Source organism: Sapajus apella, unplaced genomic scaffold (assembly GCF_009761245.1).
Source record: "Sapajus apella isolate SASKATOON/1434 unplaced genomic scaffold, GSC_monkey_1.0 scaffold23, whole genome shotgun sequence".
NCBI classification, from domain to species: domain Eukaryota; kingdom Metazoa; phylum Chordata; class Mammalia; order Primates; family Cebidae; genus Sapajus; species Sapajus apella.
In genome coordinates, this window is record NW_022436963.1 from 6264603 (window position 1) to 6282839 (window position 18237).

Genomic DNA, 18237 nt, shown 5'->3' on the forward strand with positions numbered 1-18237 from the left:
AAGGTAGCTGATTCTAGTTCACAGATTACTTTACTTGGGACTTGAACAGGCTGCGAAGGCAGAAGGACTTGCCTGGTCAGTTTTGGTGCCTCTCAGCAGTGCCTCCAGCCTTAATCTCATTTTGGGCTTTGCTACTTACTAGCTGTGTAACCTTAAAGGCAGAAAAAAGAAGCTGGCATCCTTTGAGCATTACCATATGCCAGGTACCATGCTGGGCATTTTTCTGTTTTATCTTCATGGCAACACTGCTGGGAAATAGTGGGCATTATTTCATATGAGTATGTGGAGACTTCACTAGTGCAGTTAGGAAAGATTCAAAGCTGAGATTTAGAATCAGATTTGTATTGGGCCAAAGCCTACCTACCATGTTCCAAGACCCTATTTCCCTATTTGTTTGGGACAGAGTAGGGGCTTGTCTCCCCACACTATGTGAGAAGCGGGTGCAATGTTGTGTCTCCAACCCAATTTAGAGGTTTACAGAGGTGGATCACATGCTGTATTCCAAGAGCCATTCTTATAAGAAAAATGATTACGTTCTTCATGATGATTTTAGAAGTCAGATGATAAAGTTTTTTTTTTTTTAATTTACTTTTGTTTTATTTATTTTCCATCTGGAACTGGCATTCAGAGATCCAGAGAGGTAAAAGGGCCTCAACTGGTTACCTTGGGGGAAATAAATGCTTCAGATTCTGTCATTTTTAGCAGGGGCAACTCACCAGACCCCTTATGTGCATGCTTTCTGATCCTCAATATTTGGATTAAGGAGAAGCACTCTTAAGAAACATAAATGTCTGGGAGGTAAAACAGTAAAATAAACCTGTGCTAATAAAATAAAATGAGTCAGGAAGATCCAAACAAGCTTCTATTTGAACCAGAGAACAGATCGGCTGGAGTGACTAAGGACAACTGATTTTGTTCCCCCAGCAGGGAGCTGGGACTGTCCTCTGCAAATCCAGGTGGAGAGTCATTGTGCTCCCTCCTCCACTAAAGGCTTGGGCGGGCACTGGTCCATCTCAACAGCCCCTGTTCTGGAAAGGACATGGTTGTCAAGGGGGTGGCCTCCAGAACTGTGGCTTCCAGATCGTTCTCTGGTAACTGGCTTTTCTCTCCCATCCAGCTGACTGATGATCAGGGCCTCGTCCTGATGACCACTGTAGCCATGCCTGTGTTTAGTAAGCAGAACGAAACCGTGAGTACAGTGGCTGCGCTTCCTGCTTGATGCTAGGAGGTGGTTTTCTCAGATCCCCTGACTCCAGCTCTGGTGACTTGTGTTTTTTAAGCATAGGATGTATGTCATTTTTCCTTAGTGTTTGATCTTGCTGTTAGAATCACCAAATCAAAAACAGATAACAGGAACCCAAGCTGGCATCATTTTAGAGTTTGCAGCACCTTTCCAAAGTTTAGATATTAGAGGACCGGAGGAGGAAAAGCCCCAGGGACCCTCCTTGATGATGGTGCACTGACCACTCCCACGTATAGTTACCAGCCTTTGATTAGTTTCCTAGGGCTGTTGGGAATGAAGTGCCACAAATTTCTATCTTAAAAAAATAGAAATTTCTCCTCTGACAATTCTAGAGCCTGCAAGTCTGAAATCAAGATGTCAGCAGGGCCATGCTCCCTCTGAAGTTTCTAGGGAAGAATTTCCCTTTGCCTCTTTCAGCTTCGTGGAGCCCCAGGCATTCCTTGGCTTGTGGCAGTGTGACTCCAATCCCCGCCTCTGTTTTCACTTGGCCCGTTCCGCTTATGTGTGTCTCTGTGTCCTTCTCTCTTATAAGGAAGCCAGTCATGGGATTTAGGGTCCACCCAAAAACCAGGGTGATTTTATCTCAAGATCCTTAACAATTACATCTACAAAGATGTTATTTCCAAGAGGCATTACATTCTGAGGTTCTGGGTAGACATGAACTTGGGGGGACACTTTTCAACCCACCACAAGCCTTTCTGACATTGGAAAGTTTTAGCAAATCGCAGTGGCCACCTGCCTTGGAAATTGATGCTCTGGAGGCCTGTTCCTCCACCTTGGTCCTCGGTCGGTAACGGTGTTAGGGTTATGACATCTTTCTCTGGCTATTTCATCTCTCTCTCCTGGGCACCAGGTGGCAGTGTAAATTGAGAAAGCAGTTAACATGCTGTCTTTCCTGTAAAAAGCTTTCATAAGAGAAACTGGTGAATGTTTAGAGACCTTAGCTGTAGAAACTATTATGTTTCTTCAAATCAATGTTTAATTTTCAGGAGAGAAGAGGGAGGCTATTATAGCGTCTTGCTCTGAGTGTGCTTTGGGAACTGTAGTAGTTAATGGTTGGCCTGAGAAACTCTTACTTTACCCAGTAACATTTTGGGCGGAGGGTGGGGGATAGAAGAGACTGTTCTTGGAGATCTGGGTTAATCCTCAATCTCTATCATTTGGGGAAGGCACCAGGCAGTGATCCACAATATGTGACTTCTCATGAGATTCTATTTCTTTTGCCAAGTTAACTTACTGTTATTATAATCCAATGTTTATTTTCAACAGAGATCGAAGGGCATTCTCCTAGGAGTGGTTGGCACAGATGTCCCAGTGAAAGAACTTCTGAAGACCATCCCCAAATACAAGGTAATGCATGACCTAATTACTAAAGTCAGAGCCACAGAGACACCCAGAGCCTTGTTTTCACAAAATTCAGGCTTCAAGCTCTGCTTCCCTTTGCAGTGATGTGTTTGCTCACCACAATTACAACCTGTTAGCTTGTCTTTGTACCATCTGCACAGTTATTTAAAAGGTTTCTATTATTATTATTTACAATGACTTTCTGTTTTCCTTATTTGCCTCCTCCCAGTTTAAAGAATCAATGTGATATTGTAAATTTTGATGTGATCATCGAATTTTTCTGATACACACAGGATATTGACATGACTGGTTTGCCTTTTAAAAAGATAGTCCAGAGTGTTCTTAGCATCCCCCCACCCAGAAAACTCTCCTATTTCCTAGTGGGGTCTCTTTGGAAAAACACATCAAAAAGTGGGAGGGGGATGCCCTTGAGCACAACCCAGGTACACAGCACTGCCCAAGAGTGCTCTGTGCCCTGAGTGTAGCCGTGAGCATGTGCATGCCAGAGGCATCAGAGAGTAGCCCCCACCAGGTCTGGTTGCTTCACTGGACAAAGGGCTCCACTGGATGCACAGGGGCAAACACCACATCCACCCCCTCCTTCCCCAGCACCAAGCAGACTGGCTAGCTGGTCTCCATTTCTGGCCCACTCAGATTAATGAGTCCCCATCTGGAGGGATGCCAGGAATCAGGGGTTATTGACTGCCAGGGGCTTCTTTCTTAGCACCACCCTCCCTGATGTGTTGGGGCCTGATGTCCCACAGCTGTGAGGGGCCCCTGGGCTTTCCTGGGCATCAGGTAGAGGCAGGCAGTGTTTAGAGCTCGGCTCTGCAGGTTCCTGGCTCCATCATTGATGAGGTGGGTGTGGACAAGTCCCTCAAATCCCTCATTCCCCGTCTGTCAAATGGTGACCACCAGCTTTATCCACCAGGGCTTTTATAATCGGGGTTAAGTTCCCAGAGGCATGATAGGACATTTTATTGATCCAAACCCACATAATCAGTGTTGGAAACTGTAGTTCCTAAGAAACTGAAAGTCAAGAGCGGAGATGAAGGAAGACTTTGAGGCCCTTAAAGATAGTGGACCTTACTTTGGTTGAAATCGCCAGACCTAGGTGTGCAGAACTGCTGGCTCGCGGTTTCAGGAAAGGCATCCTACCTGTAGAGACTGTTTCCAAACAATTCTTAAGCCTCTTACTTCACATGAGGAGATTTAGAAACCCAAGCACAGGGCCACCACTTGATATGTGTCCAATAAATCAAGAAAGGAGGAACGTGGCAGGGAACCAGTAACAATGACCCTTTGTGTCAGTTTCTCCAAACTTCCTCTACCAGGCAACATGCAAAGCTCTTTATGGCATTATCTCGCTTACTAAGGAGATATTATAGTCACCCCCATTTTATAGTTAAAGAAACTGAGGCATGGAAAGCTTAAATATCTTGCCAAATGTCACACCTTGCAAACAGGAGAGCCATGATTTTAACCTCTGTAACCCCAACGCTACCAAGAACAATAAGAGCAATGACAATCATAATAGTAACAGTGAAAATAAAATCATAATAATAACTAAAATATACTAAAACACTTATTGAACTTCTTACTGTGTGCTTAGTGTTGTCTAAAGTACTTCACATGCATTAGTCCTATTGATTTCTAACTACACACCCATGAAGTGGGGACCATTTGGCCTCATTTTTACTTAAGGATGTTTGAAATAACTTTCTCAATATCATTCTGCTAGTAACAGATGAAGGAAACAAAGCATATCAAGGGAATAGAGGAAGAAGTTTAGCTATAGAAAATTAACCAGCAGGGCTTGAAATGTAGGCATGTGCATTTTGTGCTTTTCCAAGGGTCAAGTTAGGAACCAGAGACACAGATATGGCATATGTTAACCAAAGGCATCCTTCCCTCTGGTTCCCATATAGAGCCTTGTGAAAGGTGTGCATGTCAGCCAGGGACAGCCATGGCCAAATGGGCCTCTCTCATCCAGGAGAGGAGAGCTCCAGGGAACAGAGTTCAGGTCACACCTTGCCCTCCCGATTAACACCTTGTAAAGATGAGTCAGCTCTTGGCTCTTGGGGTTTTTCCAGAAGATAGAATTCTTTCTTTTTCCCTTAGCTTCATAGATTTTCCCACAAGCAATCAGACTTCCTGTAATTTTTATTAAGAATTCCAGACACCCCAGCAATAATTTCCAGACACCACGACCTCTGTTAACATAACGAGCCATTTTATAATTGGGTTCACTTCATTAGCCCAGTCTCTCCAGTTGGAAGGGAAGTGCCTCCTTTCCCCAGGCTGTTGGACCATGCGGCTCCTGGTCTCCAGGAGAACACGCCTCGGGTCCAGGGCTCCTTTGGCAAGCCCAAGTGCTGGAAGGCCTTGTGTTCGATCTGTTCTCCATTACTCCAAGGGACTGCACATTAGAATGGACAGGAAGATTGGCTGTATTTTGGATGAAACAAAATGAGTGATTTCATCAGTGTATTGATTTGTGGCCAAAAACTAATGTTGGACATTGTCATATGATAAGTTTTTAATTATTTGAGAGGCTCATGCACAGAAGGTATTACATTTTGAGATGTGATCAGAGCTGCTCTTCTTAGGTGAACATTAGGATATAGCTATATGCCACCAACCAACACACAAAACATTCTGCTGTTGTTTTCTCAGAATGCTTACCTGGAAAGGATTTTAACCAGACAGTTTCGGAATATCAGGAAGACCTTCTCAGGTACAGGCTTGAGAAGGACTGTCTGTGCATCTGCTGGAGCAAATCGGCTTCTCCTTCTCAGCTCATTTTTGATATTGACTTTAGTTGGGAATTTCAGGATGAGCTAGGTAATATTTGAGTAAAGTGATACATGTCTTAAATGCACAAACTGTGAATGCCTACCTTGTGTCCCACCTTGTGCTAGGGACTGGAGAAGTCAAAGTTAAGTGAGGTGGCTCCTTTCCCACAAAGAGTTCATTCTGATGGAGGAGGTACTGCCTCCACTTCTTTCTTCTTCTTTTGTTCTTTTCTTTCTTTTCTTTTTTTTTTTTTTTGAGACAAGGTCTGGCCTCTATTACCCAGACTGGAGTACCATGGTGCGATCTTGGCTCACTGTAATGTCCGCCTTCCAGGTTCAAGCAATGCTCCTGCCTCAGCCTCTTGAGTATCTGGGATTACAGGCACCCACCATCATGCCTGGCTAATTTTTGTATGTTTAGTAGAAATGGGGTTTCACCATGTTATCCAGGCTGATCTTAAACTCCTGGCCTCAAGTGATCCTCCCACCTCAGCCTCCCAAAGTGCTGAGATTACAGGCACAAGCCACCACGACTGGCCACCTCCAGTTCTTTCTAGGACAAATCAGAGGAAGGAAAGAGAACTACCTAGGGTTGAGAGGCAGAAAAGTGAGTGTAGCTTTTTTTTTTTTTTTTTTTTTTTTTTCTGAGACGGACTCTCACTCTGTTGCTCAGACTGGAATGCAGCGGTGAATTCTCGGTTCTCCGCAACCTCTGCCTCCTGGGTTTAAGCGATTCTCCTACCTTAGCCTCCCAAGTAGCTGGGATTACAGGCATGTGCCACCATGCCTGGCTAATTTTTGTATTTTTAGTAGAGGCAGAGTTTCACCATGTTGGTCAGGCTAGTCTCGAACTCCTAACCTCAGGTGATCCACCTTGGCCTCTCAAAGTGTTGGGATTATAGGCATGAGCCACTGTGCCTGGCCAAATGTAGCATTTTCAGGTGCTAGGGTAAACATAGTGATGATGGGATGGAAAGGAAAAAGAAAAAGAGCAAGTCAGAAGGGCCTTGTTACAGGAGATGATCTAAGGCTGAGCTTATAGCATGGCTGAGGATTAGCCACAGGCAGAGGGGAGGGGGGATGCTGTGAGTGGCTGGCATGTGCGAGTAAAGGTCTGGCTGGGAGAGAAGACTGCAGGGGAGTCATTGCTCCCGTGCGCCCTGAGTGGCAGTGAGCGGAGGGAGATAGGGCTGGGTACCAGGTGGGGACTGGACCCCAGAGAGACCTGATGGGCAGGCCTGTGGATCTGTCTTCCACATGAAAGGGGTTGTTAGTGCCTGTTACAAAGGAAAGCAACATGGTCAGTTACCTGTGACTTGGATCAACCTGGTGGATGATTTTGTTGGGATCAAGCTCTGAGGCAGGAAGAAAGTCAGGACCATTGTGGAAATCTGTTGAATTAATAAAGCAGTGGTACGGTTGGGTAGCAGGGTTGAATTGGAGCAGACCTGGAAAAAGAACATTAGGAGAATTTCATACTACTGATGCTGTAGTTTCTAAGTGGGGGGGCTGTGTGGGTCGTGGTGCCGCCTACTGAGAGGGAGGAGGAGGAGGAAGAGCAGCTTCAGAGGAACTGCGCTGTGACTGGGTGTGAGGTGCCAGAGGGATGGCCAAGAAGAGATGACCACTACCCTTCTGGATACTTGGATTGCCACTGAAGGGAGAGACCAAGGCCAGAGCAGGGATCTAAAGAGCAACAGCACAGAGGTGGTCGCTGCCACTTATTGAGGGAGAGGACAGCTAAGACAGACAAGGGCTACTGGGGACAGAATCTCAGGGAAAATGAGTACTTGAGGAATGAGTGAAGGACAAAGATCCTATGAAGAGGAGGAGTATGGGACCCGGAAACTGAGGGAATAATGTGGAGGAAGCAATGAACTAACAAAAGCAGGAAGATTCAGGGGAGGAAACCCTATAGGGTGTGGCAGTGAAGAGACCACTGCAACCATAGAGAAAGAATTTCCATGGCATGTTTGGTGGTGGAGGGAGGGCAAAGGCAGAGTGCAGTGGGGCGAGGCATGAAGGGGCAATAAGGAAACGGAGGTGGCAGTCAGACAATGAAGGCAGGACATTGGGACAGGGAGATGAGCTCAGCTTCTGCCTTCTGGGGGACAAGGCGGAGAGTTTAGCTGAGCTGCATAGAATCTACACGAAATGCAGCTTCTTTTATTGTTTCCCTACTTCCATCTTTTTCTCTTTCTTCTTCCCCTACCCAGCTTCTCTCCATCCCAACCACCCCGCCATATATTTTTAACTACATGGTAGGACCTTTTCCCTCATGGAACTTTCATTCTGTTAGGAGATGCACACATGAAATAATCAAAAGTCTTGATTACGTATACTCAGCCTCACCAAGAATCGATTTTTATAATTTTGATAAGTACTATAAAAGAAAACTACAGCCTTAATAGGAGTCCTGACTTCTTTTGAGTATTTCTTCTCATAAGCACAAGAAGAACCCAAGTAATATACATTAAGAAGGTGCTGAATACATGAGCTGACTATAAAATATTATTTGTTTTGTTTAATTTTGAGTTCAAATTCCCAATCAAGTATCATTTTTGCCTTTAATGGAAAAAGCCAAACTCACAGAGTTATTTTTTTTTTGACCCTTCTAGTCCATCTTAAACTGAAACATAATAATGGTAATTAATGCAGTGTTGATGGTGTCTGACATTTTTCCAAGAGACAAGATGAAAGAGACGATATACATCTCAAAGGATAGGAAATCTCTGGTTTATCTTTCACAACATAATGAAATATACTTTTATCATTAGATTCAAGTAGAATCTTATTAAGACTTGCTGTGCAAGGTAACTCCAAGAGAAGACGTCTGTTGCCCTTGACTACCACCTGCATATTTGCTTTATGTAATGCAACGGAAACTTTTAATTGCCAGTGTTAAATTCTCTGAAGTTAATTTCACATCACCTTGACGTTAAGCTAACAAGCAGACAGGGTCATTCCTGGTTTGTAAACTCTGTTGTCTGGATCATTTAATAGTATCATATTCAAGAATGTGAGTGGCAGAGAATTTAAAGAAAATTAACAGTGGGGCTCAGAACTGTGAAGTAACTCCTCAGGAAAAAAAAAAATAGAGGATTTCTTTTTTCTTCTCCCCTTTCACTGCTCTGGCAAAACTGGGTTACATTTTCTTTCTTCAGAGAGACAGATCAGTATGGGTTTTATGCCAGAGGCCGTTTTAATACATGAATGATTTGTAGGTAAATTTATTGTAGCCAATGGGTGCAGTCAACTGTGTAATAGAAATATTGTCAAAAAGCCGGGATTATTATTTAAATAAGTGCAGTGTTAAATTTGATTACATACTTTTTAAAGCTAATAAAACATTTCATTGCTCACAAACTATTTCCCATAGTCCCATTTAGTCAGAAAACATAAATTAAGTGAGGCTCTGCATAGAAAATTACCCGGGCTTTGTGTTGATGGAAGCATGTGTGGAAAAGCTAGGCAGCCACACAATTCGAAGACGAAAGGATATGAAAAGGGTTGCCAGGCTCCTGTGTAGGCTGGGGCAGGGGTGGGGAAATACTTTATCTTTGAAGAAATATGGAAAATGGCAGCCTGGGGGAGAGCCAATTTGAGATGGCCCCTGTGGGCGTGAAATTATAGGAAGTCTAGGAGTGAGGCTGCGTGGGGACCCCTCTTTCCTTATTTCAGGCAGAGAGAAGACACCACCATTGATAAAGCTCTGTGCACTTGAACATAGGGTCTTTCCAGAAACATTAGCCATTTCTTGTTTAAAAAAAAAAAAAGTAATTGTTTTTGTTTTAAATAAATCAGAATAAAGCCCTTGGATGCCAATGTGGGGAGGTGACATTTTGAATTGTGCTATTTATTGAGCTTATCCTGTGACAGGTCTTCATTTCCACCAAATGTCAGGGATCAGTGCCTTGCATTCATTTTAATGAAATATTGTGCTGATAAGGGTTATGAATGCCAAGTTTAAGCTGTAAATTACTAAATGCCGAGCCGCTTTATGCTTTGTGAATTTCACCAGGGAGCACGCTAATGAAGGTTTCTTTCTTGCTTCCTCTTACAGTTAGGGATTCACGGTTATGCCTTTGCAATCACAAATAATGGATATATCCTGACGCATCCAGAACTCAGGCCGCTGGTAAGAGAAATTATGTATTTCTGCATTTCTTCTTTTATCATTTTAAAAGATTTCCTTCAATTCAACAATGATGACACTTTGCTGCAGTTTTCACTTTTAAAAAGCTGTTCAATTCATAGCATTGTAAAGATTATTACAGCATTTATAACTGGTATTTTGACACCTACTGTTGGATAAATATATTTACCATCATGCTTTCATATATAAAGCCATATATGGCTATATGCATTTACTTATTTAGCTGTCTCACATCTGCCAACATATGGAAAGTTTTTTTTTAACTCTAGACAGCATGAAAGCTATCATAACAGGTCCCTGTATGTAATACATAGACACTCATACTCTGGCTCTAGACCCACTTACTCCAACTCTAATTTGATGCAACAAATTAGACCCAAGATCCCTGAAAACTTATTACAATGGGATTTGCCCCCACATTACACTGCTTAAGCCTCATGCATAGAAGCCATTCAACAGCTTTTTTGTTAAATTGAAGCAGCTGAGATTTTTCTCTATTTCCTGTCTACGTCATTGCTTGGTGAACCGATTTGTAAGCCACTTTTCATTCTCTCAACATTGTTTTTACTCTCTCTGAAGTGAGTGGGGTTAGGAGAAATCCAAAATAGCCCATGGTAGCGTCAACCCACATCCCTGGGCAAGGCTGCCCGGAGCACTGTGTTGAGGAGGATCCTGAGCTGGCGGCCAGGCCTCTCGGGTCGGTTCCTAATCCACTGACAGGTGCCTCCTGTGGGCTCTAGAGAGGCATTGGCCATGAGGGTACCATGCGTTTGCCACCCCCGGACTAGTTGCAGTGTGTTGAAAAAAGTGCATCCCTTTGGGTTTGCGTGTGTTTATCTAATTTTTTAAAAAGATATAGAAGTATAAACAGTAACACAGTGAACAGTGTTTTTTAAAGTTAAGAAAGTATAGATTATTTTCATTAGCAATCACTAAACACACACGTACCTATGTGCACACACACAAATGCACACATGCCCATCTATGCCACCCGTCTTTTCCCATTCATCAGAATGAGAAAGTAGTGGCAGCGCCTGCTATGCAAATGTTTGTTGGCAAAGCATTGTGGGGACCAGTTCACTTCTCGCTTGCATCATTGTTTAGAAGCAGTTCATGTGAGAGCTCCATCATCATCCAACTTTGCTCTAATCGCCCTGGTATTAATGGAATCATGACCACATCATGTGGATGCCATATGCATGCTTTAAGATGGGACTTATGGTAATACTCAATTTCAACAATCTTTTTATCAGAAAAAAACAAAATTAACTAGATGGCTAATTCCAAATGTAAGTCAGAAGTAATGAAAAGTCTGATTGAAAAAGCTGCTGTCTTTTTAAAGACATTTAAGTCTATGGACATATGGAAGTCTAAAACAATCTTAACACATTACCCATTCCCAGGTTGCCCAGTTGACATCACTGTTGGAAGGAGGAGAAGTTACTAGCTTGTGTGACTGAATATGGGCTCCTAGTATGTATTTATTCCAAATTGGAAAGGAACAGAGTCAATAAAATAATCAAACCTGAATCTCCTACCAGTAAATGGATTAATTTCCTATTTATCATTTCCTATCATTTAAAGGAAAAACAAAATGGAATCAGATGTCAGAAGTCACCAAGGTAGCATCCTTCTCTCTGTGTCAATGAAAATTTGCCACACAGTCGACTCACAGTGTGAACTGGTCCCCACAGTGCTTTGCCAACAAACATTTGCCTAGCAGTCTTTTATATCTCCTGGCCATGAAGCAAATGGTGTGTTTGTAAATAGCCCATCTGATGTACTCTCCAGAGCTTTGGCCACTGAGAGGGCGGCTGAAAGGCTCTTGGAAAAGCAGACCAACCCCATTGATGGTGTTCATCTCCTAAGAGTACAGATGCTTGTAAACACATGCCACTGCTGTTCTGTTGACACACCAAAAGTGGTGGTTGCTAGAGTCAGAAGTGGTGGTGGTTGCTAGGAATTCGGCCACGCCATACATGGTATAGCCCAAGCAAATGCCCCATGTTCTCTTTGTGAGAATCCAAACAGCATGAACCATGTTGTACTTGATCTATGACAAGAACATAAGGAATGATCAGACCAGTTGGTCATCTGTTCCATTCATCTGTCTCTGACCCTAAGGCCATCAGATACTTAGAAGTAGTTTAGGGTGATACCAACCATTAAGCATTACATGATCTGAATGTGGTCAGTAAGTGTACGTTGGCTCTCAATTGAGTTCTGCATTTTCTTTCTGAGCAAAAGACACAGCAAAGTGGGAGGGACTCACCTCCAGCGTCACACGGTGAAGCTCAACTCCTAGTCCTGCTACATCTGCACTGTGTGACTTTGGGCAAGTGACACAGGCTCTCTGAGCTGCACTTCTCTCTTATAATCCTGCCATAACCATAGTGCCTTGATCATAGCTTGTTGTCAGAGTGAATGAGATAATGCAAACAGAGGATCTGGTGCAGAAAAGCAGGCCCCAGGGTACCTCAGAGGCAGTAGTGGTTATTTGGATATCCTGTTTATGTTCTTTGTTTTCTGTTGTTCTGTCCTCAGCTTCTGTAAAGATGGGAAGAACATGGTGGTAATGGATGCTTAGAGAGGCAACCTAAAGAACACTTTTTGATTATTCAAGTGATTCAGGTTTTTGTGATAGACATTGGGAAGGGATCGGATACATATACCCTCAGTGTTCTTTTTGGTTCCGTGGCAAGCTTGGCCAACTGTGGTCTAGGGGACAAGCAGACAACTTGTACTCGATGTCTATGTGAGTCCTACCATGTGAAGAAACCAAGGTTGTTTGTTTCAAAGGTGGTGATAAGAATAGCACTAGAAGCCACAGTAGCTAAAGAATGATAGCTAAGAGCCAGCCAGCATGAATGCGCCATGGCTCTGGCATGCACAAGTTCTGTGTTTGTCTCTGTTTTGTTCACCTATCCCTGCTTCCCCTCCATCCTTTAACCACCAGTCCACTCAGCACAGAGTAGGGACTCAGTAGATGAGTAAGTGAAGGGATCCTCTAAAACCAGCTTCATTTTGACTTTAGGTTCTTCTGGAGGGTGTGAATGACTTGTGAACTTACCCTGGAAATCCAGTGTCTTCACGGGGCATAAATCCACCCTGGCCAGAGCTCTCAGGCATGGCTAGGAACAGCCAACTGCTAGCAGCTTCTCTGGCTAGCTCGGGGAGGGAATCCTCATTCAAACCCTGTTTGCCTCCTCCCAAGCCCAGCCATATAATCGAATCCTTATTACAAATGGACGTTCCCCTCAGTTCTGGCCAAGGCTGCCAGATTAGCACAGTGAGTGCGAGTGTGGGGTTGTGGCCAGCACGGGGAGGACAGGGCAAGCTGACTTAAAATAACTCCTGTTCCCTCTCCATCTGCCATGGAGTTTGTTTCAGCCCCTCCAGCCAGAGGAAAGAGGTGGGTTTCTCTGAAGCACAGTACCAATATTTTTCTGATTTGTCCTATAAAATCTTTCCCCTGAACTTGATGTTTGGCTTGATTTTATCCAGTATTTTCTTTAATCTTGTGTGATTTGGGTGTGAATCATGAAGTGTCTCCAAGAACAGCTCAGATGTAGGGGCCTTAGTCAGCGGACTCACTTTGGTTTAACCGGCAAAGCTGCTGAAGCAATACTCCTCTGCAATCTCTGGGGCCTCCTTACTCCTCCTCCGAGGGTTTCTCAACCACTCTGTCCTCACCACCAGCTTGTGACTTCCTGATACATTAACTGATGTTGGTTCAGCAAGCGTTGCCCTTGTGCCTGGTGTGGCTCGGTCCTATGTTAGACTGAAGACTGATACAGTCATCTTCAAGGGGGTCGGGGAACTGCACCATGAATGGGGGCTGGCACCTATTCTCAAGGTGGGGAATGGAACAACAGCACGGCAAGAGTGATTAAATGCGCTTGATCTTGAGAAACGCTTCGCGTCATCATGATGCGCCTGGAAGATTTGTTTGATCGTAACCGTTCTTTAACATTCAGGCTACAAGTATTTTAAGGTTTAGTTACAGACTAGATTTTGTTTTCTTGCTCTTTATATTTCTTTGTATTTGAGAGCTTTATGAATTTTTCTTAGAATATGGAGCCCTGAATAGATCTCCCTTTCTTTTTTTCTTTTTGATTATACTTTAAGTTCTGGGGTACTGATATAGAATGTGCAGGTTTGTTACACAGTATACACGTGCCGTGGTGGTTTGTGGCATCCTTTTGCCCAAATTGGAATGGGGGAGGTAGGACTGTGGAGGTGCAGCCTTTAGCATGATATGTATCTTTCTGGAGATTTTGGTCATCCACCTGTCCCTACCTTTTAGAATAAAGGGATAGCTAAGTTGATTTCCTTTCCCCAAGGAGGAGGTCTGGAATGCGGACCTGGTCAAACTGACGGGAGAACACAAAGGAGGTTCCTTTTCAGCAGCCGCCCGCAATGGCAGGGTTCCACAGAGGAGCCTCGGGCAGGCAAAATTTAGGGCTCATTTCCATAAAGCCTACATTGAAATTGGCCAAGAGCTGTTTTCTCTGTGTCTGCAAGCCCAGTAGATGGGGAAGGATCCTGAAGAGATTTCATTCGGGATGAAAATCTGCCAGTCACATGGGTCACATATGTGGTAGTAGATGAGATGGAAGGTAAAAATGATGGAGAGAAATTCACATTCTGTCCTTCAATACACACTGGACGTTCATTATGTTGGAGGCTCCAGCAAGCTGCTTGGAGAGGTCACAGAGGTGTGCCCTGCCTCAGATGACTCGAGGTCTAATAGGATGGATAAGATACGTGTATCAGTAACTGTGGACACCGAGCAGATGCACTTTTTATTTGTTGTTGTTGGTCTTAGTATATTTCTAACATTCACTGATTGCTTTTTATGGGATAGGAGCTAGTCTAAGTGTTTCACATGTGTTAATGCTTTTCGTCATTGACTGACTGAACAGCAAGGCTAGGATATTATGTGCCTTGGAAAGGCCTAGAAGCATAAGGGAAGGATGAAGTCGAGGGGAGGTCCAGGTGGAAGACATATCTAGCAGCAGCCTGGAACTGAAGTGAGGACAACTGTGAGTACTGGGCTGAGCAGCCAGGCTTCTCTAAGACGAAGGTCAATATCCCCAGGTTACAGAACCGGAAGCCGAGGCACCGAGTCATACGGTGGTGTCTCCCAAATCACATAGCTAGAAAGCGCCAGAACCGGGAGCCTTAACCCCGGTGAGTTTAGATGTACTAAGCTCACTCTGCTGTGTGGGTTCTTCAGGAAATGGGAGGCTGAGTGGTTGGAGGGTGGGAGTGACTGGGACGCCTGGTGTCTGCAGCCATATGGACCAATACCACGGTAATCACGGGGGCGATGACCATCAGAATCTGTCTAGACTTAATGCTGTCCAGTAGGAATATAGTGTGAGTCACAAAAAGAAGCTGCCTATGTAATTTCAAATTTTCTAGTAGCCACATCTACAAGAGTACACAAGAAACAAGTGAAATTAAATTTAAGAATACATTTCATTTATCCCAGTATATCTAAAATATCAATCTTTCAATATATAATCAATATAGAAATTATTAATGTGATATTTTACCTTCTTTTCATACTAATCTTTGAAATCTGATGTGTATCTTACATGGCATATCTCAATTCAGACTAGCCACATTGGTGCTCAAGACCCTCCTGTGGCTGTGGCCCCCCTAAGGGGCAGCATGGGTCTAGAGTGTGACCGGACTTTTTGGACCCTTCTAGATAAAATGGATTATAGGACCTCTTCTTTCCTTAAAGCAGGTTAGAACTGGCTCTATTGCCACAACCACACCTATCACTGTGCCATCCTGGAAGTCTGAGCCAACAGTCAGTGGCCAGTTCCCCTCTGCTATGGCCACCACTCCTCACTCTCAGTTTGTAGCCTCTTCAGTGTCCAGGAGTGGAAGTGGGAGTTTGCCCAGAATTCAAGGGGCCTTGACTTGAAGGGCAGATGAGCTCCATAGTTTGGCCTGGAAACTCTGGCTATTCTAGCCATGTATGTTCACTCCTGAGCCATCCAAACTTCCATGACCCAACCGTATCGTGGAGGCCGGTGGGTGGAAAGCAGCAACCACACTGGGTGAACCCGAGCTCTTACATCATCTAAATCAGAATGTTTTGATGTCAAAGCCATTTCTGTTCTTCTGGAAAGCTCAGATTAACTATTTAGCGAGTTTAAATTCTGCAGATAACTGCGTCATCTTCCTAACCTAACAATCCTCGCATCCCCTCTGGAATTTTATATTGATGTTTCCACCACCAGCTCTCCACAGCCTGGGTCCCAGCATGACACTAGCCTTTCCTGTGTCACTCTGGACTGCCCTTACCCCATTCCAAACATGGATTCTGCTTCTTTGCTCTGTGGATGCCTGGGCAGTTCATGTTTGCTAATGTACGTTGGTTATAGATGGGCCTCATGGAAGGTTATTAAATCCATGGATTGATACATAGACATGCTAATCAGTGTAAATATTCTCACTCTTTAGTCATCTTGTATGGAACTAAGTGGACATCCCCGTGGACACATGTGAATATGTGTTACATCCTAACTAGACAGTGCATATCAACCATTGGTTTAAATCAGGGTTTAAAAAGGTAGGCACACTCCTAGATCCTTACCTAAGTCCAACTGACTTAGTTCAAGCAATGGATCATGAGAAGAGATTCTGTGTAATTCCAAAGAATTTAGATGTGAAATTTAAATGGGATTTTTATATAACTGTGTAATTCTACAACTGAGGAAATAGCGGGTCCTTTCATCTATTCCCCATAAACCCCAAGCTCCTTCCTGCTCCAAATTCTTGGGCTCAACTCTTTACCTAAAGTCTTGTCCCAGATACACCTGTTACTGCCATTTTCTCATCCTCCGCTTCTTAGCTTGAATTTCACCTTGGAGAAGCATCCCTGCTCCCACCCAGAGGAGCCGTACGCCCCCTCCAACGTCCCTTGCTTTAGTTTGTTTTTTGAGCACTCATCACTCTTGGAAAACGTCTATTGTTTTTCTCCCCTGTGGTCCTTTGTGGATAGCTGGGACTTTGCTGCTACACAAAGGGGTAGTCAGCAAATATTTGGTGAATGATCCGGAGTATGTTTGAATGACGCTGATGATTAGGTGTCTGGGTACCAGTTTCTTACAATAAATGAGAAGTGCAGGTAACACACTTTCATTCACCACACATTTGTCCTTGCTACATTGGGTGCAGAAACAAAAGTGTGGTTGGCTAAGCTCCCTTTTCTTTTCTCCCCTCCCTATCCCCTCCTGCTTGGCTGCAAGCATTCCTCGGATGTCCTTGAGTCCAGCACTGTGCTAGCTGATGGAGACACAGAAGCAGGTAGAAGGGTGTCTCTGCCCGCAAGAAGCTCATCACACAAAGCAGGGGTTCCCCTGTGGTAAGAGGGACCAAGAAGAACTATGGGCTCACAAACAAAGCTTCTGCTTTTCCCTAGATGAAGGGTGCCCTGAGATGCAGGAGGCCTTCCCAGAGGTGGTGGGGGAGGACTGCACTCAGCAGACACCCTATACTCTCCCCAGGACTACTGACCTCAGGCCAGACCAGGCATGACTTCTTCCTCTCATCTCAGGACCATGCATTCTGCTGGCCACAGCCGGGGGCGAGGCGGAGGTGTTAGACCTTTCCGTGGTCCCCTAATGCAGGGATCTGTTCTCAGGCTGCTGCTGAACTGAAAGAGACTGCCCAGTAGGTGGCGTGCGGGCACTGTCAAGTGCCCCGTCCCCACTCAGAGCCAGCCGCTGCCAGCGCACATTCTCTGAACAGAGCCCCGGCGACTGCAGCCTAGGCCTGGTCTGAGTCCATTTCGTTTAGTTTCAAAGAAAGAATTAACAGAGGCTTAGTAAGTGTATCTGCTCAGAGGAGGGCGTTCTCTGAGAAAAAACAAACAAGACTGTGTGACCCCCTTGTAGCAAGCCTGTTCTTTTGGAAATACATCATTTGGTCTAAAAAAAAAAAAAAGAAAGAAAGAAAGAAAGAAAAGAAAACAGAGCCTTGCGTGCTTTCTTCCTGATGGAATTGGTGAGGGCACCGTCCACGCTGCCCGGTCTGGACACAATTGGACACTTTGTAGTGCTGAGGGGAAGGCTTACATCTGGTGACGCTGAAGTTGAAGAAGTCAGCAAGTGCCGGCGTTTCTGTTGGGTGGGAGCTACGCCCTTTCTGCAAACCTGGAGAACTCAGAACCCCAGTCGTTTGCCCCTCACTTCTGTGACTAGGTGTGTGCTTGAACACTCAAGGGATCGATGGTGTATGGAATCAATCCCACAGGTATTTTTTGATTACGGGCAGCGTGCTTGTGAATCCCCTCTGGGTGCCACACACGGCAGCACACAGGCGACCGGGGGTCACAACGCTGCCGTCACCGCGGGTCTCAGGCCAGGCCCTGTGCCGACGACCCTGGGTGTCTTGCCTGGGCCGGTTCTCATCGCCTCCTGCATGGAGTGCTCAGCACTGAGGGGGTTTGACTGTATGTGAAGATGCCCTATATATAATAATGATTTTAAAAATTAAATTAGTAAATACATATTTGAAGGGCAAAAACGATATTCACTGATGCTTAAGCTAAGGAATGTCAATCAGAAAGTAAATTTGGTCAGTTTTCAGAAGAGAAATCAAGAAGACAGCTATAAACAATTACCCACCTCCTCTGTGAGCTCATAGTTCTTCTGGGTCCCTCTTGCCTGCTTTGT

At 44.5% G+C, this 18237-nt stretch overlaps 1 protein-coding gene across 9 annotated transcripts in view; it reads left to right on the forward strand.

Annotated features, from left to right (window-relative positions):
* CACNA2D3 (calcium voltage-gated channel auxiliary subunit alpha2delta 3) overlaps positions 1-18237 on the forward strand; it is a 933834-nt gene that overhangs the window by 693487 nt on the left and 222110 nt on the right. For all 9 annotated transcript variants that reach the window (XR_004272347.1, XR_004272353.1, XR_004272348.1 and 6 more), the window contains 3 exons: positions 1118-1189; positions 2513-2593; positions 9446-9520. Coding sequence is in view for 2 of the 9 variants with exons in the window: in XM_032289508.1 (XP_032145399.1) it covers positions 1118-1189; positions 2513-2593; positions 9446-9520 (228 nt within the window). In the remaining 7 variants the exon portion in view is untranslated. The remainder of the gene's footprint in view (positions 1-1117; positions 1190-2512; positions 2594-9445; positions 9521-18237) is intronic.